The sequence below is a fragment of the Delphinapterus leucas genome, chromosome 6 (assembly GCF_059928025.1).
Source record: "Delphinapterus leucas isolate spDelLeu-1000000601 "Yukka" chromosome 6, BTC_Dleu_Yukka2, whole genome shotgun sequence".
NCBI classification, from domain to species: domain Eukaryota; kingdom Metazoa; phylum Chordata; class Mammalia; order Artiodactyla; family Monodontidae; genus Delphinapterus; species Delphinapterus leucas.
Genome location: NC_143134.1, coordinates 10,142,170 through 10,164,891, shown reverse-complemented (window position 1 = coordinate 10,164,891; position 22,722 = coordinate 10,142,170). Strand labels below are relative to the sequence as shown.

The 22,722-nt window shown below is 38.2% G+C and overlaps 1 protein-coding gene across 7 annotated transcripts in view; it reads left to right on the top strand.

Moving 5' to 3' along the window:
* The window catches only part of NEK1 (NIMA related kinase 1), a 213,806-nt gene that overhangs the window by 73,292 nt on the left and 117,792 nt on the right, over positions 1 to 22,722 (top strand). For all 7 annotated transcript variants that reach the window (XM_089912681.1, XM_089912680.1, XM_022594861.3 and 4 more), the window contains 2 exons: positions 4,073 to 4,236; positions 17,355 to 17,457. In XM_089912681.1, coding sequence (XP_089768807.1) covers positions 4,073 to 4,236; positions 17,355 to 17,457 — 267 coding nt within the window. The remainder of the gene's footprint in view (positions 1 to 4,072; positions 4,237 to 17,354; positions 17,458 to 22,722) is intronic.

The window sequence follows — 22,722 nt, the reverse complement described above, 5'->3', positions numbered from 1 at the left end:
TCTGCCTGGTGAGACCCCCAGCAGAGGACCCTGCTAACCATGCCCAGACTCCTGAGACCCCAAATGGGTCTGTCTTAAGCTGCTGAGTTTGTAGTACTTTATGACACAGCAATAAAAAATGAATACATACTATTATTCCTCTGTACTATCAGTTTTAATTTGTATAATCCAGTCAGCTGTTACTTAAGGTCTTTAAACTGTGATTTCGCCTGACCTTGCTCAATAAACTTGGTATTTAGGTGCCCAGTAGATATTTGTTAAGTTGAAATGATTACCATTCTTACTTGTTTCTTTTTCCCAAAAAGATATGATTTGAATAAAAATTTATCTGTTTGTGTAGATATACATGTTCTGCCCTGGCTTTCTTGGTTTGTATTTCAGTGTCTTGAGATGACACATTTTTCGTATTACATATCAATAACCCAGTAGGAGTCACTTTTTCTAATGCTGTATTAATATAGACTTATACAGTTTTTAGTAATACAATTTTATCTTTAAAATTGTACTTTACTATTTTTGTACTGTACTATCCAATTTACTATGAAATTGAACTTTTAACCTCCTGAGTGATAAGGAATGACTCAGACAGAATTTGGCCCATTCTAAAATAACTAACCCCATATCTTATATGATTAGAAAGTAAAATCTTACCAAAGTGCAGGCCCTCAGATCTTGTCAAGCATTTTATATCAGTCCATGATCAGTGTTGAGAATTTGATTATTTTTTCTTCTCCCTTTGCGTATATCTTCTTTATGCAGTAAAGCACCTTTTTTCCCTATGATGTCTAAAGCCATATTTAATCCTAAAGTCCAGTTTTACCAATGTTTGATTATAGTTTCTCAACAGTGTGAGATACTATGTGCTTAATAGGTTTCTGCTTCGCTTCATAAACTTCTATACTGCTTTCTGTGAGGATTAATAAAACAATTTATTTTCCATGACGTAAAGCAAAGTCTATGTTAGTTTCTGTACTTAGTCCCTATGAGGTTTGAAATATTTAACTTCTTCAGCTGTTTGATTTCTGTACAGTTGATAAGGACCTGGAAGCTCAGTAAAAATGTGAATCATATTAAGGAGATTCCCCAAAATAAAGATAAAACAGAAACTAAACATTAAGGGAAATATTTCAAAGTTAATATTCTATTATTATATACCTCTAAATACCAAGACATTATGCACAGTATAAATAACCTACTGTCCTTGATTACTTAGTATCTGCAAAATCTGGGACTTTTTGCTTTGTCCATTTTTTCTTTTTGATTCTTCTGATAGGTATTTTTTTCTTTTTTTAAATTGTAGTTGATTTTCAATGCTTTATCCATTTTTGATATATCTCTTATGAAAGTGTGTTTTTAGAAAAATTATGAAATGTTCCACATATATAGTTTGATTATATAGATAACCATTATATATGAGTGTATCTGTTGTTTGACAATATATTGGAATGCTGCTCAGCATTGAAAAGGGATAGCCTATTAATACATGCAACAACATGGGTCAGTCAACAGCATACTGAGTGAAAGAAGCCAGGCACAAGAGTACATATTGTATGAATCCATTTGTATGAAATGATAAGAAAAGGCAAATCCAATTTCTGTGATAGAGAGCAGATCAGTGTTTGCTAGAAGGAGGGAGGGGGTGTTGGCTGCAAAGGAACATGAGGGACCTTTTGGGGTGATGGATGTGCTTTCGATTGTGGTAGTGGTTCCAAGAGTGTCTGTATTTGTCAGAACATCAACCTGCGCTTATAATTGGTGAATAAAGTCATGTTTAAAAGATCCTGTTGTTTCAGTATTCTAGTACAGTGTTTTCAGCATTATTTTGAGTATAGGTATCTTCAGAGATATGTACATACGTTTGATTTTGCTAGAGAGAAACCTTAGAACACTCAGCCTTAAGTTGATATTAGCGTCACACTAAACTCGAGGAACCAGGCTCGTATGAGGTATGACCACCTTTTACCAGAATTGTGATTCTGATAATCTTGCCCTGAGATGCACATTTTGAAAATGTATATGAAAATCACCTTGATGGAGTTTCCTGCCTAATGAAGTATCTTCCCTATTTCTAGCAACTTTCATCTCTTGCTGTTCAAGCATCTTGAATCAGTTTTCTATTTTTATCTTGAGCTGACTTTTTTTAAAATCAGGCTTTCTTATAATACTGTACACAATTCTTGTGTCAAGATGTTAACACAAGTTTTACCTCACTGGGTACACTGAAATGCCTTTTATTTGGTTCTCGTATTTTCCTTAGCCAGACTTCTTCCTCAGGATGTCGTCACCTGGAAGCTCTTCTCCCTTTCCGGGCAGTGTTCTGGCTTCTGCTCTCATCCGCGTTTGAGTGCTATCCCTCCACTTGAGTCATGTCACTTTGTCTTCGTTTTGGTGCTGCTGGCCTCTGCCTCTGAGGTTCCTATTTCCTCTTTGCAGTGCAGTTCTTGCCCCCTGACCTCTGTAACATTCTACACTTACTCAACTCTCATCCTGACATCTCTGTTTTCTGTGAGTTTTCCATGCGCTTGGGTGCGTGTGTTCTGAGGCTGCGTCCTATGCCTTTGCCTTCATCCTTTGTTATTTCTGCAGAGAACCCACAGCTCCCTTCACCGTTGACTTCTTCTCTGATTGCCTTTCTTTGTTCGCAGGCTTCTTGGCTTGGTGTCAGTGCAGCAAGCCTTCTAATTAGTTCCTCTACTTTGTTCTCTCTCTTATTCTTGCTTATCATGCGTAATTTGACTTACTGACCTTTTTTTTAAAAACTTTATTTGTTTATTTTTGGCTGCATTGGGTCTTCGTTGCTTCACACGGGGTTTCTCTAGTTGTGGTGAGCGGGGGCTACTCTTTGTTGCGGTGCATGAGCTTCTCATTGCGGTGGCTTCTCGTTGCAGAGCACGGGCTCTAGGCGCACAGGCTTCAGTAGTTGTGGCTTGCAGGCTCTAGAGCGCAGGCTCAGTAGTTGTGGCGCACAGGCCTAGTTGCTCCGTGGCACATGGGATCTTCCTGGACCAGGGCTCGAACCCTTGTCCGCTGCATTGGCAGGCGGATTTTTAACCACTGCACCACCAGGGAAGTCCCACCAACCTTCTAAGAAACTGTCTTAGTGCACTTTCCTGCTAGAAAATGTATGCGTGCTTTCTGTTGTTTATTCTATGAACTCTCACAGCTGAGGGTAGTTACCTGTGATGACCTTTTAGGACCAAATAACACTTCCTATCTGCCTTCTTTCTAGTTAACTTATTGCGTCTTCCTGCGTCCTTTTTCCCCCTACTGCCAACACCTAAACATACACCTCCAGTGCTTATTTTTACTTTAAGTTTTACTTTAATACAATGGTTCATATTTAATCATTTACTCTTTCTTTGTTACATTGCTTTCAAGGCTGGGTTGAATAATATTTTTCTCCAGTGATTTTTTTTTTTGGAATTTTTATTTCTCATAATTTTTTTTTCTATTTTGTAAGTTTGTTCAGTATTTACTACTTTACAGTGTGCCTGTGGCCACTCATTTACTACAGGAAATGAAATGTTTTTCAAGCTTTACACTTTGTTTCCCAGTTTGTTTGTCAACTGCTTAAGGATTGGTATGTTGTTTTGTTTCTTTTATTTACACCTAGAGTATGTTTCAGTGGTGTTTATATACTCATTGCTTGTTGAATTGGATTTGGGGTATGTTAAATGCCATATGTTTTCGTTAGATATAATTTTGAGTGTTACAAAAGCAGGCTCTGTTTTATTTATAAGCTATACATATTTAAACTTAATAGGATGGGATCACATAAAATGTATACTAGAAACTTGTTTCAAAACTTGTTAATTAAGACCAAGTTTTTTCATAGTTACATAAATTTAGTGATAGTTTATATTTTAGTTACATTGAATTAAGCTTTATTGTTAGTAACAAAGTATACTAGTTTTTGATTGTTAATGGTTATAATATAGTAGGAAAACATGTTAAATTAGGTAATTGCTTTTTAAGAGTCAAGTGTTGAAATTTACTTTTTTCTTTTGAGGGTAGTACAGACCTTTTAGGTCTTGTGAGACAAGCATGTGAGAGCTCTTTGTTTGATTCCTAGGCTCCCCTTTTTGGCAGTGGAGGGGCTGTGGCTCCATCATCTTTTTCTTCTCGAGGACAGTATGAACATTACCATGCCATTTTTGATCAAATGCAGCAACAAAGAGCAGAAGATAATGAAGCTAAGTGGAAAGGTGAAAGACATGGCCGAAGGCTTCCAGAAAGGTATGGCATGTTCTGCAGAAGTTGCTTGTGCTTTGCTTTAGAGAAAGTAATGGAAGTCATCATGCGTATTTATTGGCAGAGGAATCCCACCTGGAGTACATCCAGGATTTCCCAAGGGGGCTGCAGGTCATCACCATTCCTCTGATGCCGATGCTCTTAGAAAAACTTGGAAAAGATTGAAGGCCGTGTCTAAACAAGCCAATATAAACAGGTTGGACCGTGATGATCCATAAATTCACCCTTGCTTGTAAATTTGTCTTAGGCCATGTACAGCCTAATACCTACACCTTCTGGGTGTTTTCTCCATTATACATAGAATATTTTTTGCCTTCTGGATGCAGTCATTTTCTTATGTGCAAATTTGGCCCTTGATTACATGTGGAAAACATGTAGCTCTTCAGCCTGATTTTTGTAGCTTATATATGTTATAGGCTGCACATACTACTTAAAGGAACATGTGATAACTTTGAACCAACATATGGTTGTAATAACTTTATCCACTTGCTTTAAATAAATCAGAATATATTTAAAATGGAATTACATTCTATGCAGAAATCCAAGACATGCCTTTGGGTCTTCCTTTTCCTCATTACTTAGAACCCCACTTTTCTCTTTGTCTTTCTCTGCATGTTCATCTCTGATTGATGGCTCACTATGATCCTGTTCATTGGGTTTTTTCTTTTCTTCCATTAATTAATTTAATATGGTTGCAGTCAATAGTTTTAACTTGCATAGTTCCTTTTTTTAAAGTATGCATATGTGTTTTTTTTAGATCTTCCCATTTCTTCCATAAAAACATTCCAGTTAAGAGCAGATACCATTTTGTGAAAATTTAATTTGTCATTTTACAGAGAATACTTTTGAGTGTGATAAAACTCTTTATGGCTCTCCCAATTATAAAAGATTATTAAAAGGTAGCTGAGCAGAGGTAAATAATTGAGGGGAATACAAATTAACATTATGAATTATGTACAGTAGCCTGAAGTGTTAAGCTAATTGTAAATACTTCCCATTTTTGAGAAAAGAGGGCTACAGACTTCCACATATGCATGTTTTTTATGAAATGGTAAAGAAGATTTTTGTGTGGGGTTTTATCCTCTGGTATTATTGACCTTTCTACTATATAATTTGTATGGCTTTTTATTTTTTATTTTTTGCGGTACCCGGACCTCTCACTGTTGTGGCCTCTCCCGTTGCGGAGCACAGGCTCCGGACGCGCAGGCTCAGCGGCCATGGCTCACGGGCCCAGCCGGTCTGCGGCATGTGGGGTCCTCCCGGACCGGGGCACGAACCCGTGTCCCCTGCCTCGGCAGGCGGACTCTCAACCACTGCGCCACCAGGGAAGCCCCTTTTTTTGTTTCATTTTAATCAGATCTCTTAAAATAAATGTGTATAGTATAAAGAAAATAGGGAAAACTATGTTATGCTTCTTCATGCTGTTCATCTTCCATAAGGTTTCTTGGTTCTTCACAGTTGGAGTGATGAGTAATGGACTAGTTTGGTCCATTTGCATCAGGCTCCCATATAACCTTGAAATGTTCACATACATTTACACTTGTTTCATATTGTCTTCAATGACTGTGTATCTCAGTTACTTCTTCCACTAGAACACAACTTCCATTCAGTCTTTGTTTGAGCATCAGATATAGTTTCAGTATTTTAATTTTCAGCTTTTCAACCATTTGTGATTGTGAGATCGTTTATCATTTCCTTTCTGCTAACTTTGGGGGGTTTAGCAGTACTCAAACATATAGTATACCTTTTCTTATGTTGCTTTGAACTTGTTATTATTGATGATAGATATTATTTATTGCATACTTATTATGTACCAAGTTATATTTACTTATCACAGCATCCCTTTGAATTAGATATCACTCTTTTAATAAGATGAAGAAATTAGGACCTGCAGAGATTTAAAACCTGTGTATGGTCAGGCCACTAGTAAGTGGCGGAGGTAGGATTTAAACTAAGTCCGTCTGAGTGTAGAGTTCAGCTCCTTGAGCACCGTTTTAAGGACTTCTCAGCTTCTTGAGATACTACTAGTGAACAGGCAAAACAGTTATTGGTTTAGTTGGTTATAAAATTTTAAAATATTGGGTACTTTAAAGATTAAACATGATACCAAATACTGAATGAACTTTCATATATATTCATTGAATTTATTTTGGTTTTATGTGAGGACGTAGAAAATGGAAGAATTGGTAGCAAACTGGAGATCATCAAGTATCATATAATTTTCAAAAGGCAGATTCTAAAAACTAGACTAGTTTTTTTCATGTTCATCCCAGGCAAGATTAAAAGTAGAGGCTGCAAACATCTTAAAAGGAAGCAGTCGGGCTTCCCTGGTGATGCAGTGGTTGAGAGTCCGCCTGCCAATGCAGGGGACACGGGTTCGTGCCCCAGTCTGGGAAGATCCCGCATGCCATGGAGCGGCTGGGCCTGTGAGCCACGGCCGCTGAGCCTGTGCGTCCGGAGCCTGTGCTCTGCAACGGAAGAGGCCACAACAGTGAGAGGCCCGCGTACCGCAAAAAAAAAAAAGAAAGAAAGAAAGAAAAAAGGAAGCAGTCATCACTGCAATGCAGCATAAATTCACAGAGAATGGATTTTGTCAGATACAGCCTTTATTTCTTTTTAGGGTTGTAGGCTAGAGCTATAGTTCTCAACCTGTGCGCTGAGGCAAGTTGGAGCCTCACAGTGCCTTGGATATTTTACAGTTGTGAGGGAAACGTAACTACATCTGTTGGACAAAGTGTAGACCATACTGTTAAGCAGTTTTGACCTAACTGTTTAATGAATGGGACTGCTAGGTATTTCTTTCGGCCTTAGAGGCATTGTGAAAAAATTACTTAGATACCTAGTAGGGTATATAAACTTCAGCAGGATACTGTTGCCACAGTGTCTCAGTATAGACATGGTAAAGAAATATAAATAAAAATTGTTAGGTGGATTAGTCATTGGTTAAAGAATTATATTCAGAGGATGCTGGTTAATATTTTGATGTCCAAATTAAAAAAGTTTTAGAAGCGCGTCCTCCTGTAACTAATCTCCATTTTTAAAGAGGACATAGAAAAAACATTCAAAGGATATAGTCATATTTCCAGAAGACATAAAGTGGAAAGAAATAGTAGATATGTTGTATGATTGATCAGGAAACAAAATAATCTCAGTAGACCATAGCTACAACTAACTTGATTTAGAGAAAACTTAATGGGAATTTGATGTAGTTTTGAGTCTGAAAAATTATCTGACCAAATAAATATACCCTTGGAAAAGGTTTGTAAATAGCATACACTAAAAAGTTGAACTAATGACCTTTCATTGCCTCTTGGATCAAATTGCAGCCCCTAAATAGCCTGCAGCATCTCTTGGAGGGCTGTGTACTTCCTTGGCCTTATCTTCTGCTCTTTCTTTCCAGAGTTCTGGAAGTGCAGACTTAAAAGATATGTTTTTCCTCATCCTTGTTCCTGTGTGCCTGCTGCTCCCTCTGCCCAAATTTTTGCCTGGTTAATTCCTACTTTTCTGGCGTTGGTTTAGGTTGACAGGTACTTACTAGGTCTATAAAATGAAAAATAAAATAAAATTGGAGACCTGATTGAGGACTTCCAACTTTTAATTTGCCAAGTAAGCTCATTTTAAAACAAAGTTTCTCAGCCCTAATTCCATCCTTTGGTAAAAGAATGAACATTTTAATGTGAAAAAAGTAGGGTGACACAATCTTAGAATGCAGATTATCCTTTGGGATTAAATAAGTTTGGATTTGTGAAAATTATATTAGTCGTTTATGTTGTTGACAACTGTTGAAAACTCAGTGATGAGTGACCACCGGTTAGGGGACGTACCCAGGCTGATCACCATGCTCTTCCGAGCCTCAGCTAGCTGTGGTCTGGGCTGCTCTCACATCCCGCCGTGGGTCTCCTCATGAGGCTTGAGCTGTGAGCCGGAGAGCCCCCTCGGTTGCTGCTTGGATGGCTCCTCAGGGAGCTTCTCGGGCACCCCAATCACTGTCGCCATCGCCACCACTGTGCCTCTACCGCTGTCCTCATCTTAGGGCTTTTATGTGTAACGTTAGTATAACCAGGTTTCACACAACTCTGCCTTGGTCAGCAAGCCATTCTGTCTCGTGAGGGCAGCTTTACAGCTCCTGCTTCTTTCAATATGTTCGTTTTACAGTTCAATATTAAGAAGTCAAATTTATTTATTTTATTTTCAGATCCTGCTACGGTATACACTCCAGTAGGTTAAATTAGGAAAAGAAGCAAGTTAAAACGCGTTGATAAATCAGCCAGTTTAAACACATTTGAAGGATTTGCTTCTCCTGCAAACTCCTTGTGAATGAAAAAGGAAAATAATAAAAAGCTTTCAAACTAGTATAATTATATATTGCTATAAGAATAAAAATGCCCTTACCTTTTATAACTAGTAATCATTGGTAAGAGACGAATTCAACTATTGTGTGTGTGATATGCTCCTAATTTCATACTTACTAATACCCACTGTCTCATGTTCACGTATGTATTATAATCCTTTTCCACTGTCGTAGATCAATAACTTTTCCTACTCCGTCACACTTAAAGTGTTGTCTTTTTTTTAACATTTTAAAATTTGTTGGTATAAAGTATTACATACTGAAAGCAACAAACGAACAGAAGTCTGTTTCTCCAACTGTGTGAACACACAAGTGCCATTAACAATGAAGCAAGCTGTATATCCAGCCTGGAGAATTCAATGGGTCTGCCTTCTCAATCAGTACTTTCATTTTAATGTCATTCATATCCAGGAATTACCAATGCACCTTGGTACAAGGACTCATTTGTTTGCAATCTGGTGTGATATGAAATTATTCTAAGACAGACTATCTTTTAATATTTGGTACACATTTTTTAAAAACTTTTTATTTATTTATTTTAACATCTTTATTGGAGTATAATTGCTTTACATTGTTATGTTAGTTGCTGCTGTATAACAAAGTGAGTCAGCTATAGGTATACATATATCCCCTCCCTCTTGCGTCTCCCTCCCACCCTCCTTATCCCACCCCTCTAGGTGGTCACAAAGCACTGAGCTGATGTGCTATGTGGCTGCTTCCCACTAGCTGTCTATTTTACATTTGGTAGTGTGTATATGCCCATGCCACTCTCTCACTTCATCCCAGCTTACTCTTCCCCCTCCCCATATCCTCCAGTCCATTCTCTACGTCTGCATGTTTATTCCCGTCCTGCCTGTAGGTTCTTCAGAACCATTTTCTTTTAAAGATTCCATGTATATGTGTTAGCATACGGTATTTGTTTTTCTCTTTTTGACCCACCTCCTAGAGAAATGGAAATAAAGACAAAAATAAATAAATGGGACCTAATGAAACTTAAAACCTTTTGCACAGCAAAGGAAACCATAAACAAGACGAAAAGACAACCCTCAGAATGGGAGAAAATATTTGCAAACGAAACAACTGACAAAGGATTAATCTCCAAAATATACAAGCAGCTCATGCAGCTCAACATCAAAAAAACAAACAACCCGATCCAAAAATGGGCACAAGGCCTAAATAGACATTTCTCCAAAGAAGATATACAGACTGCCAACAAACACATGAAAGGATGCTCAACATCACTAATCATTAGAGAAATGCAAATCAAAACTACAATGCGGTATCACCTCACACCAGTCAGAATGGCCATCAAAAAATCCACAAACAACAAATGCTGGAGAGGGTGTGGAGAAAAGGGAACCCTCTTGCACTGTTGGTGGGAATGTAAATTGATACAGCCACTATGGAGAACAGTATGGAGGTTCCTTAAAAAACTAAAAATAGACCTACCATATGACCCAGCAATCCCACTACTGGGCATATACCCTGAGAAAACCGTAATTCAAAAAGAATCATGTACCACAATGTTCATTAAGTGTCATCTTTGCATGCCAGTGTTTTGCTTTATTCAAAGGCATTTATTTATTTTACTTCCTTTAATCCTCAAGTTCCATTTTAATGCTGTTTCCTTTGCTGAAGTCAAGAAAGCTCACATATTTCCTGATTTTAAAATAGTGGCAGCTGGCCATCCTGTCGCCCCCCTTTCACTTAGGATTCATAGCCAAATGTTCAGACCTCTTTTTTCTCTCCCTTTCGCTCAAGGAAAAAGAAAACCTGAAGGAAAATCGCAAGTGGCTTTTTGGTCTTGTTTTTCTGCTGACCAAGGTGATATAGATTAGCTTTAGGAATATTGGAAGGTATCAGTAGGTGTTAGAAACAGGAGAAGAAATCACTGCTCATCCTGCAAGGCAGTCACTATGAAGACTGTGGTCTATTTTTGCATCTTTTGTTCATATTTCTTTTTCTATAGTTAGAGGAGATCAAATCACGCACAAAGTTTTATCTGCTGGGGTTTCTTTTTTTTTTTTTTGGTATCTGTTTTTATTTAACATTTTTACCATAAAAATTCTCCCATGCAAAAAATTGTTTTCATGGGACTTTTGATGTCTGTATTCGATTCCAGTGCTGTTACCTATAGTTTATATAGCAAATCCTCTAATATAATACATTGTAATTTTTCACTTTTTTGAACACTTTGTGTTTTGAACATATTTTTTATTTCTCACTATTTCTGTAGAATACAATCTTAGAAGGGTAATTCCTGGATTAAAGGAGTTGCTCTGTTATGTTCTTTATGAAGGCTCTAGAAAGAAATATTACTAAATTTATTGAATTTATGAAATTAAATTTATTTAACTAAATTTATTAACTAAATACCACTAATTTTCTTTCTACAAAAGCTGTGCCAATTTATGCTCAGTCTAACAGTATATGACTGTGCCCATTTTATTGCCCCCTGACTAGTACCAGTTACTCCTAGGAGCTAAAGAAGTTTTTGAAAAATATAAAATTTTAAATTAAAGCAATGGAGGAAATGAAGCTTTCACTATATTCACTGCTGGTCACACAGCAGAATATTGACAAAGCATGTGCCCACGAGGATGGGGATGGTGAGGATGATAGTGACATAAACGTAGGAGCTGCTGCCGGGTTGCGTACTCTGTACCAAGACCACCGCGGGGGGATTTACGTGCCTCGCCCGTCCCCGCTACCTGTGGATTGTGTGCTTGTGGATTTGCCTGCTTGCTAAAATTTATGTGTAGCCGCACATCAGTACTCCCAGTCCCTTCACGGTCATTCCTGGGCATGTGCAGAGCCCCAGGGACTTTGAGTTGCCCAGTGCGCAAGTCCCAGCTGAGCGGGAGCAAGGCCAGCTCTGCTTTCCTGTTTCAGCGCTCATGAACAAATGTACTTTCATAGTCTGCTCAGCTGCATTTTCTGCATTTGGGGGCATTTTGCTGGTGATTTCATTGCTTAACATGGCCCTCACGCCTTGTGCTGATGTGCTGTCTCGTGTTCGTAAGTGCAAGAAGGCTGTGATGTTCCTTATGGAGGAAATATTTGTATCAGAGAAGCTTCATTCAGGTTTGAGTTACAGTGTTGTTGGCGGAGAGTTCAGTGTTAATGAATGGACCCTGTAATAAGGTGTCTTTAAACAGAAACACACATAAAACAAGGTTGTATATTAATCCATTGGCGAAAATGTTGTAGCAAGAGGCTGTCAGGAGCCTAACTCTGTAATTCTCCTCGGGGTAATCATTCAGTATGCACTAATTCATATTCACGGTGACTTTATACAACATAACTACCAGGAATAATGAGAGTTGATTATTATTAGCTCATCTAGTCATCACCAGTGCTACAAGGCACATATTACTGTTCCTAGTTTTATAGATTAAGAAATTGATATATGATAAATGACTATAAATAACTAATTTCTTGAAGGCCACATAACTGTTTATTAGTAAAACCGGGAGTTGAAGTTGGACAGTTTGGTGCCAAAGTTCACTCACTTAACTTTTGTGCCATATTGACTTTACTAAGGCTTGAAACATTTTATGAGGAAAATTAGAGAAGCTGGGAAAATTTTGCTACCATTAAAGAAAGCATGCTTAAAGGAACAAGTTCAGAAGAATTGGATGGCTTGTCTTGTAGAAGAGGAATTAGATTTCTTTGTATATCCACATTGTAGAAGTACTGTGATTAGAAGTAAAGAAGCAGATTTCCATCCATTATGAGGTGTGTTTAGTGGATGGGCTGTTGTGGGATTTAATCAGTGCTCTCAAACTGAAAGTATTACACTAGGGGTTTGAATGACCATGTGTCAGGGATATTTAGATGGGAATATGAGAATACTTTATTCAGCAAGAAGTTGGATTAGTTAATACTCAGGGTCTCCTCCAATTTGAATATTATGATTTTTAAAAAAAATTTAACATCTTTATCGGAGTATAATTGCTTTACAATGTTGTGTTAGTTTCTGCTGTAAAACAAAGTGAATCAGCTATACATATGCATATATCCCCATATCTCCTCCCTCTTGCGTCTCCCTCCCACCCTCCCCATCCCACCCCTCTAGGTGGTCACAAAGCACTGATCTGATCTCCCTGCGCTATGCAGCTGCTTCCCTATTCTTTTGTTGAACTTTTTAGCACCATTGGCATTATAGAGCATTTTCTCCACACTGTCATAACTTCTGGTTTTTATAATTTGTTATTGTCATATGTAGTCAGTTCATTTCCCTGATTCAAACTGAATTAGCAAACTGAAATTTATAGTCATCTAAGCGTGCTTCAGGTTATCTTTTCCTCATATTTTAGATAACCCATATTTGCTTCTTCCTTTTTCATGGTGTTATTTTTCTTCTTCCCTTTTTATCAGTAACTCTGGCTAGTCCGACTTTGCTTTTTATATCCATGTCTTGATAACACACCTCAATTAGCATTTTTTTTTTGAAGACTAACTTTTTACAGCAGTTTAGCTTCACCACAAAACTGAGGGAGACGGTACAGAGATTTCCCACATGCTGTCCCTATACCCGTTGTCAGCGTCCCCCACCACAGAGTGGTATGTTTGTTACAACTGGTGAGCTTATATTCAGTTAGCTTTTAACGTTAGAACCTCAGTCACGTGAGACCATCTTATGAAACCATTGAGTGCCTCTAATCATTTGCATTTTATTGAGCTTTTACTTTTCCAAGTCTTTTCCTCTGTATTGCTTCATTTGAGTAAAGCTGACAACAATTGCATTCCCTCAGATAGACATTATGCCACTTAAACAGAGGAGGAAGCTTAGTGAATACACCCACGACATCCTTTTTTCATTTCATTAACCCTATACCACCCCAACTCTTCTACCTTAAACCATATTGACTCATTTTTCATTTCTCGGATTATTTCTGCTACCTAGATTGCTGCCATTTTTATGTTGCTTTCACCTCTTAAACAAATCCATTTTTAGTCATCTTTCAAAATTTTTAATTTCCCTTAGTAAAAGGTTTGAGCCATGGATATGAGGTGTCTTATCCAGATCTTTCCATTTATTCATGCATTTGTATAAAAAAAAGAAAATGATTTCCTTTTTTCTCTTGTCAGGATGAAAAAGAGTTTGTCTCATTATTTCTTTTTTACCCATTTTAATGTCTCTGTATTTCACTTTCCAGATTCCTAATTTCTTACTGTATATTTGTGGCTTATATAGTATTTATATTAATCATTCCTTTACTATTAATCTAGATTAATGTTCTACTAATTTTAAGTGGCATAAGTTTGGAACTCAAAAGATATGGTCTATTTAATTTGTTTAAAAAAGAGTATACACATATAAATTCTTTTATTTATTTATTTTTGGCTGCGTTGGGTCTTTGTTGCTGTATGCGGGCTTTCTGTAGTTGTTGGGTCTTTGTTGCTGTATGCGGGCTTTCTGTAGTTGTGGCGAGCGGGGGCTACTCTTCATTGCATTGCATGGGCTTCTCATTGCAGTGGATTCTCTTGTGCGGAGCACAGGCTCTAGGTGCATGGGCTTCAGTAGTTGTGGCGCTCAGGCTCAGTAGTTGTGGCTCATGGGCTCTAGAGCACAGGCTCAGTAGTTGTGGTGCATGGGCTGAATTGCTCCACAGCATGTGGGATCTTCCGGACCAGGGATTGAACCCGTGTCCCCTGCATTGGCAGGCAGATTCTCAACGACTGAGCCACTGGGGATGTCCCACATATAAATTCTTAATAACATTTAATGAAGAGAATGACTATTAACTGACTATTAAGTTAATTGACTATTTCCTCTATCCCTATAAGCCTTGCACACATATATAGTTTGTGCTCACAGTTCAGTACAGTTTTACTACTGAAAGGGGAATAAGAATATGAGAATGGGTTCTTTTTGGTATGTATTAAGTAGTAAACAGAAATGCATGTGAAAAATGAGAACAGTATAGGTTTTTAAATATTATAAGGAATCATAGAATCAATTAAACTAGTTTTGTCCTTTATTCTTTTAATAAGGTATATTACTCTGATTGATTTTTATATGTTGCACCAGCTTTGCATTCCTGGAATTCTGTTTTATACATCTTATATCTTCAAAGACAGATGTAATATTGGTAAATAGTTGACACTCAATAAGTATTTGTTTAATAAATGAGAAGATAAAAGAAATAATGGTAAGCAAAAATCACTACAGGTTTTAAGTTTGTGATTGAAAGCAACCAGTTATATATACTTGCTTATTTAAACCAGCTTAGGACAAAACTATTCAGTAAAGCAAAACTTATAGATTACATAAATAAATAGAATGGATAGTACTATATTTACATAAATGCTGTGAACATTCTTTAAATCAAAGCTGTTACGTGTATGATCAGGTTCTTAGTAAAATATTTCTTTGTAGCTGAATTATTTGATTTAGTGAAACAAATCAATCAGTGAATATGAATTAACATATGCTGAGTTGGAGCCCGAGACTGGCAAACATTGGAGATACTCAGTATCTTAGAATGGGAAATCAAGCATAAAAACTTTATAGAAGTTTTACTTTTATAAAGGTTAGAAAAGGAAGTCAGTGCAGTCAGGATACAAAGCAGAGATTTTATCTAATTGTGTATGGTGGTGTAAGCATCCAGGACTCCTCAAAAGAGCCTTATCAGTAGCTGTACAGTTTCAGATGACATATCTGAGCGTCATACTCTCTGAAAGTTTATCTGTCGTCTTTAGGCCCAGCCTTATATAAATGGGGCTATAGCAGACCAGAATAACAGCCTTGCCTATATATTGAGCAGGTCAAAATGTTTGTTCAGGTTTTTCTGTAACATACAGAAAAATGAACGTTTTGGCCAATCCAGTATACGAAGGAGATTTTCCTAGCCTCAGCAACCAGAGAAGAAAAAGAAATGAAAGGAATCCAAATTGGAAGAAGAGAACTAAAACTGTCACTGTTTACAGATGACATGATACTGTCCATAGAAAATCCTAAAGACGCTACCAAAAAACTACTAGAGCTCATCAAAGAATTTGGTAAAGCTACAGGTTACAAAATTAATACACTGGAAAGGCTCTGAACCAGCTATAGAGATTATCTAATCCTAGAAAATTCCAATGATGGAGTTTCACAAGAATATCTTTTAAGCACTATGAAAGTTAAATGAATCTTAGGCCACTGTCTTCCATAGCTTTATGGTAAATCAGATTTTAAATTTCTACCATTTAATTTCATATTTAAAATTCTTACATGTCTCAGTACAGTTGACCCTTGAACAATATGGGGGTCAATCTGCATATACTTATAGTCAGCCCTCCATATCTGAGGTTCCTCTGCATCCATGGATTCAACCAACCATGAACATGTAGTGCTGTAGTATTTACTGTTGAAAAATATCCGCATTAAGTGGACCCACACAGTTCAAACCTGTGTTGTTCAAGGGTCAACTGTAATTGTTAACAAAACATGTAAAAGAAATGACTATTTGGGGTATGAAAATCAGAAGTGTTTAAATCTACTGGAAGAGAGAAGGCATTATTTCATATCTTTTTCTGAACATAACTTAGTTATGGTCCATCACAGAGGCTGTAGGAATTTTGTGTGCCTTCGTAGCCAATATCTGAGAAGTGCAGTCGATAACTTTCTCATCTTTCTTCCTTACTCACAAAATTACTGCAGTTGATACTATGCAATGAGTTCTCTGTTTACGGGGGGTGGGTTTTGTTTATTTTTGTATCTTTCCTAGTACACGGTAACAGACACAATATATATTATAAATTTATTTATTTATTTTTGGCTGCATTGGGTCTTTGTCGCTACGTGGGCTTTCTCTAGTTGCGGTGAGCGGGGGCTACTCTTCGTTGCGGTGTGTAGGCTTCTCATTGCAGTGGCTTCTCTTGTTGCGGAGCACAGGGCTCTAGGCACGTGGGCTTTAGTAGTTGTGACACGTGGGCTCAGTAGTTATGGCTCACGGGCTCTAGAGCGCAGGCTCAGTAGTTGTGGCGCTTGGGCTTAGTTGCTCCATGGCATGGGGGATCTTCCCAGACCAGAGATCAAACCTGTGTCCACTGCATTGGCAGGCGGATCCTTAACCACTGCTCCACTGGTTAGGGAAGTCCCACACAATATATATTAGATGTTCAAAATGTCATTGATATTTTTTAGTTGTCGTCTAAGGCCAACATGTTTACATTCTCTCATAGTTGTTAGAGGAAGATACAGAAACATAACTGAAAAAGATGGAAACAAATAAGTGTGCTTTTAGTTTTTTCCCCTAATCTATCCATTTTTCTTTTTAATAGTTGTGATATTCAAGGAATTCAGATTTTACTTTTCACTGCAGTTTTGAAAATTCACACAAACTCTTCCTTATTTTTGATGAGCTTTGAAGTTGCTACTCTGCTGCTTTAATCTTACTTCCATACTGATTGATATCTTTGATGCAGAGTTCTGAAATAAGCTTACCTACTTGGAAACTATTGAGATTTTTCTGTAGGTATAGTCTAAAATCATTTTATGTGTCTATAAGTAGAATAGATTAAATGAACATAGCAGTGGAAGTTTTACCTCTATTTAAAATAATAATGTCTCCAATTTAAGTGGTAGATTCTAATATATGTGTAGCAATTTCTTCATTACAGAGGAAGATTTTACTTCATATCAGCCTTCATATTTTGCAAATATCTCTAAAGAAAATATGTAGAATAAGTGTAAATTTAAACTTTTTGAAATATTTAATGTTCAGAATTTCTAACTTTGCTGTTTGTCCAAATTCCTCAGGCAGAAGGGGCAGCTGGCTGTGGAAAGAGCAAAGCAGGTAGAAGAGTTTCTACAGCGAAGACGGGAAGCGAGGCAGAACAAGGCTCGGGCTGAGGGGCATATGGTAGGATTTTGTTTTTGAGATTTTTGAACATGTTAGTATTCAAAGTGAAGGTCTGGAACAAGGTAGGTATAAACGCCAAGAGTCGTAATCCTTTACAAACATTTCCTCTGAACATTTGCAGAGCATTTAACCTCTCTTCAGCTATTTCTTTTATGCCAAGCGTGAAATTCTATTGTTCCTTGGTTAATTGAGAGTAAGTTCGTAGCTGTATCCTTCCTTTTAAAAGAGTTGAAGTAGGTATAGCAACCCAGATATTTATATTAAATAAATAAGTTCTTACATTACTTTTTTCTTCCAATATGCTTCTGGTTTTAAATACTTTTAAGTAGCAAAGAATTGTAGAAGAAAAATGGGAAATAAACATTTGGGTAAATATACATGTAACTGCGTTTACTCAAAAGTAAATTAGAAACAAAAGTATTTTAAAGCCTCTAATTATTCCAGTTAGCTGAATTAAGTCATGTACATAAGAAAATATTAATAGTTTTAGATCATCATTTCAGTAGTTAATAGTTTTGACTTGCAGAGGTGCACAAATGCCTTTTCACCTTTTGTCCACAGAACAAATGGTGATTGTTTGTCAGCTCAGCACCCGTGAAGCATCATGCTAACGTAGAAAATAGGTCAATTGTATGGTAGTGTGTTTTCTTTAGACTTAGATTTACTGTAAGTCCATAAGTGATATCTTTATGAGTTAATTAATATAATTATTCCAATTTAGGATTTTTTTTCTTTGAAGTAATATCACAGAAAAATAGTTAAATTTTTTAATGGCTACCCTGTATATGTGTAACACCCATGAGCTTGTTTTTCTAATACCTGGAATTAATCTGTATTTGTATCCTCTCTGTAGACAGAGGAGAACCTCCTTTGTTTTCCCTTGCCCTATTTCTCTTATGTTAGTAGCATCTGGAATTTTAGTTACAGATTTTAAAAACAGTTATTAGACTTACCAAGATTTACACATTTCTTTCCTCAGCACAGTTCCTTATATACTACTGTCCTCCCTCAGTTTGTCTTCATGATGGAGACTATCCTCTCGTAACCTTTTGGAGAGAAACTGCCAAAGATTTGTTGGGGAGGTCCTTATTTTGTCTTCACACTTAAATGTTAATTTGTAGTGGTGGTCTGCTGGTGAATTTGCTTAGCATTTATATGTCTTAAAAAGCATTTTGTCTTCTTTTTTGAAAAATATTTTTGCTGGATGTAGTCTTATAGGTTGAGAGTTCTTTTTCTTTCAGTTCTTTAAAGGTGTTTCTCCACTTACATCCTGGCACGCCGGTTCTGACCAGAGGTCTGCTGTCATTCTTAAATTTTCCTCTGCGTGTAATGTGTCTTTTCTCTCTGACGGCTTTTAACATTTCCTCCTTATCGCTGGAAGTGGATTGATTTAGATGTACCTTGGTGTAGTTTTCTTCATTTTTATTTTGTTGGGGGTTCATTGAGCTTCTTGGATCAGTGGATTTATTGTTTTTATCAAATTTCGAAAAATTCAGCCATTATTTCTTCAAAATCCTTTTCTGTTCTCCTCTCCTTTTTCCTCTGGGTGCTCAGTAGCCATACGTCAGCTTGCTGATGCTCTGTTCATTTCTTTTTGGTCCTTTTCCTGTGTTTGGTTTTGGGTAGCTTCTGTTACTGTATCTTCAAGTTCATTACTCTTTTTGTCTGCTTTGTGTAATCTGCTCTGCTCTTAATCCCATCCAGACACTGTATATTTTTCATTTCAGATACTGTATTTTTTAATCTCTTAAAATTTATTTGGGTCATTTTTATACTTTCTATGTCTGTCTTTATAATACTTACACTTTTCTCTACCTTCTTGAACATATGGAATATGATTAGAGTCACCTTTTTAATGACCTTGTCACTAATTCTATTATCTGTGTCATTCCTGAGTCTGTTTGTTGACTGATTTTCTCTTCATTTGGGTAATCTTTTCCTGCTTCTTTACCTACCTGGTGATTTGTGGTTGGATGCCTGGCATTGTGTATTTTAGTTTGGATTTTTTGTATTTAAATACAAATGAATAAATTTATTCTGCGATGCAGTTATGTTACTTGAAAATAGTTTGAGTCTTTCAAGGTTGATTCTCAGCTTTGCTAGGGAGGTGGAGAACAGCTTTTCGTCTAGAACGCACTTGGCGCCACCACTCAGGCAGTACTCTTTTATTTTGTTTGTTTTTTACTTTTATTTGCATTTACTTTTTGCAGCATTTATTCCGGGGCCATAAGTTTTTGTTTCTTCAATTTCTTCGGGGATATCTTTTTCTTCTGGGCAACCTCCTCTTCTGCTTTAGGAACAATCTGGTTTTTTTCAGTAAGGATCATCTCAGTGTGGCAGGGAGAGCTCATGTATAGGTTGATCCAACCATGAGCTGTGTAAGTCCTGCGCTGCGTCTTGGGGGCTTTGTTCGCCTGGATATGCTCAATGACCAGAGACTCTACATCTAAGCCCTTAAGTTCAGCGTTACTCTCTGCATTTTTGAGCATGTGCAGTAAAAATTCAGCACTCTTTTTGGGCCACCGACCCTGCGTGCAGCCCCACTGTTTGGCCTGGGCACACCTACCAACTCCACCATTGTAACGACGGAATGGCACACACTGCTTCTTTAAAGTGACATCCTTCAGATACTTGGTGGCTTTTTGGATATGCATACCCTTAATGGCCTGGGCCGTTTCACAAGTGTTCTTAAAGTGAACACGAAGATTTGAACCTCTCGACTTGCATGATTTTGTGGGGTTTTCTGGGTCAAGTGAATAGCGAACCATTTTCAGAGGTCACCTCAGGCTGCTTACCGGAAAAGCGAGGCAGTACTCTTGACGCTCTGATGATGGATTGGTGGTACTCCAATGCTCTGTTGATTTGGAGGCCTTTCTAGTCTGGCTGTTGGAAGTGTGATGTGTTCCCAGCCCTCAGTGAGCCTGAGGGATTGGTGACGTCATGGTAACCGTCCCTCAGCAGGAGACTCAGGGGAAACCTCTGCCGATTCCAGGACTCTCTGGGCAGCTCTCTCTTCCTTGGTACCCCTTCCTGCAAATGGTACTGCTCTTCAGCCTCCCAAGCTCTGGCTGCTGTTTCCCTGACTCAGGACACCCTCTCCCTGTGCTGCAGCCTGGAGGCTGGGCAGTTGCTGAGCTTACCTCACTTGTTACCCTTCTCACAAGGATCACTGTCTTGTGCTGCCTGTTTGCCAGTGTTGGAAAATCGTTGTTTCATCCACTTTGTCCAGACTTGTAGTTGCCGAAGGTGGGAGGGTAGATCTGGTCCCTGTTACTCCAGCACAGCTGCAAGTGGAAGTCTTGGCTGGTAGTTTGCTGGGTGAAGAAATGTGGGTGGCAAGCTCTCCCCACCCCACCTTGAAGCTGCTGCCTCATCATGGTCTCATTGTTGCTCTCAAGTCTTGTGACGTGGTTTTCCTTAACGTTCCTCTGTAAGGGGTTTTGCCTCTCTGAAAGCTTTTGGCACCGTTTTTCTGCCTTCCGTGTTCTGAAATATCGCTTGAGTGTTCTCGGTATTTTTAATTGACCTGTCATGACTCTAACCAGATGCCTTCAGTCTGAGCACTCACCTTCAGTTCTGGGACAGTCTTAACTGACGCTTCTTCACATACTGCTTCTTCTCCTTTTTCTCCTTAAGAGAACTCCCGTTAAATGGATAGATTGGAACCTCTGCATCAAATGTCTTTTTTTCTGTACTTTTATTTCATCTTTTTTATCCCTTTGTCCCTTCTTACTGTTTTGGAAGGATTCCTGGGCCCGAATTTCAGCTCGTAACATGTTCTTTTGTTTTGTCTGCTCAGTGATGTTTTCTCTTAAGTTTAGAAACTTGTATTCTCATGTCCATGAATCTTCTTAGTTTTCCTTGAAAGCTCCGTGATCTTGTGCTCATTTCTCTAATGATACTTTGGTTATCATAAGGTCTTGTTCTTAGTGCACTCTTGGCCGTGTCACCTCGGTGTTTCAGTTTTTTTTTTCAGCAAGTCTGCCCCCTGTTTCATGGTACTGGCATCCCTCATACATTTAGTGTTCTTTCTGGCGTGTTCATGTTTGGGGGTGTCTATTTTGCCCTTCGTTGCCTCTGTTTGGGTGGCCCCCTGGCGAGATGGGGATGTGTTGCTGACTTCTCCTCTGTTCAGTTTTTCATCACAGTAGGGGATGGGTGGGACACATTGCTGTTCGGCCAGGCAAATACGTAGCAGCTTACTTTCTGGGCATTGGAGACCCCACATTCCTGGGTGTCACCGGTCACCTGGAGCACCGGCCTGGCCTTTCGGTCCGGGCTCTCTCATCACTCGTGTCTGAAGGGAGCTGCTCGCGGAGATGGACAGTGTGCTGGGTGACCTCTTCTTTAAGCGCCATTGCTGCTGTTCCCCTCGTGCCCCGGGTGCCAGCTCATCGCAGAGCAGTCTCCTGTTGCTCACATCTGCTGCCGAGGCCTCTTCCCTACAGGCTGTGCTCATGACGCTTCTCATCTTAAACCCACGTGTGTACTTTCCTTACCTCTGGGTTCCTTCTGTTCTTGGGACTACCCAGAGTTTCACTTGTTTGGGAGTGCTGGTATGCATTCACTTAACAACTTCTCAAGTGTAGAATTTTGGAAGAAGGGGAGGCCATGGTCTCACTGCAGTCAGATATTAGTATTTTCATTTTGTTGTTTTATCATTTTTAAAAGATGTGCTTTAGAAATCAGTGCATTTTTGACAGTGATTTTTATATGACTTTCCAAGATTCGTTTTGTTAACCTGTATAGAGTTTCTTCATTCCCTACATGACTATATGTATACGTGAAACTTTACTTTAGGAAAATGTGGCTAAAAAGTGAAGAATTTTTACTTTTCAGTATATTTGGGTGGATGCATCGTATATTACTTTCTTTATTCACTAATATAAGAACAAGGCAGTGTGTTAAACACTTTGGGGGTAATAGGTTAATTAATTGATTAAAGATGACTTAATTAAAGCTTACTCAGATATAGTTTCTCTCTGGAATAACTTAGAGTCTGGTGTTAGACAAGAATATATATTCTGGAAGCGTGAGGTAAAGAACAGAGGCGAAAGCTGAGGTTACCTGTGGGGATTTTAAGATTTTAAGTTCACACAATTTTAAGTTCTAAATTGGAACTTTTTTATGATGAGGTAGAGGGGTTGTTTAAAATTGGCCTCTCCTTTTCCATGCTGTATAACACAAATTACCATAATGTAGTGGCTTAAAGCAACACAAATTTATGACCTACAGTTTCTCCGGGCCAGGACTCTGGCACGTTGT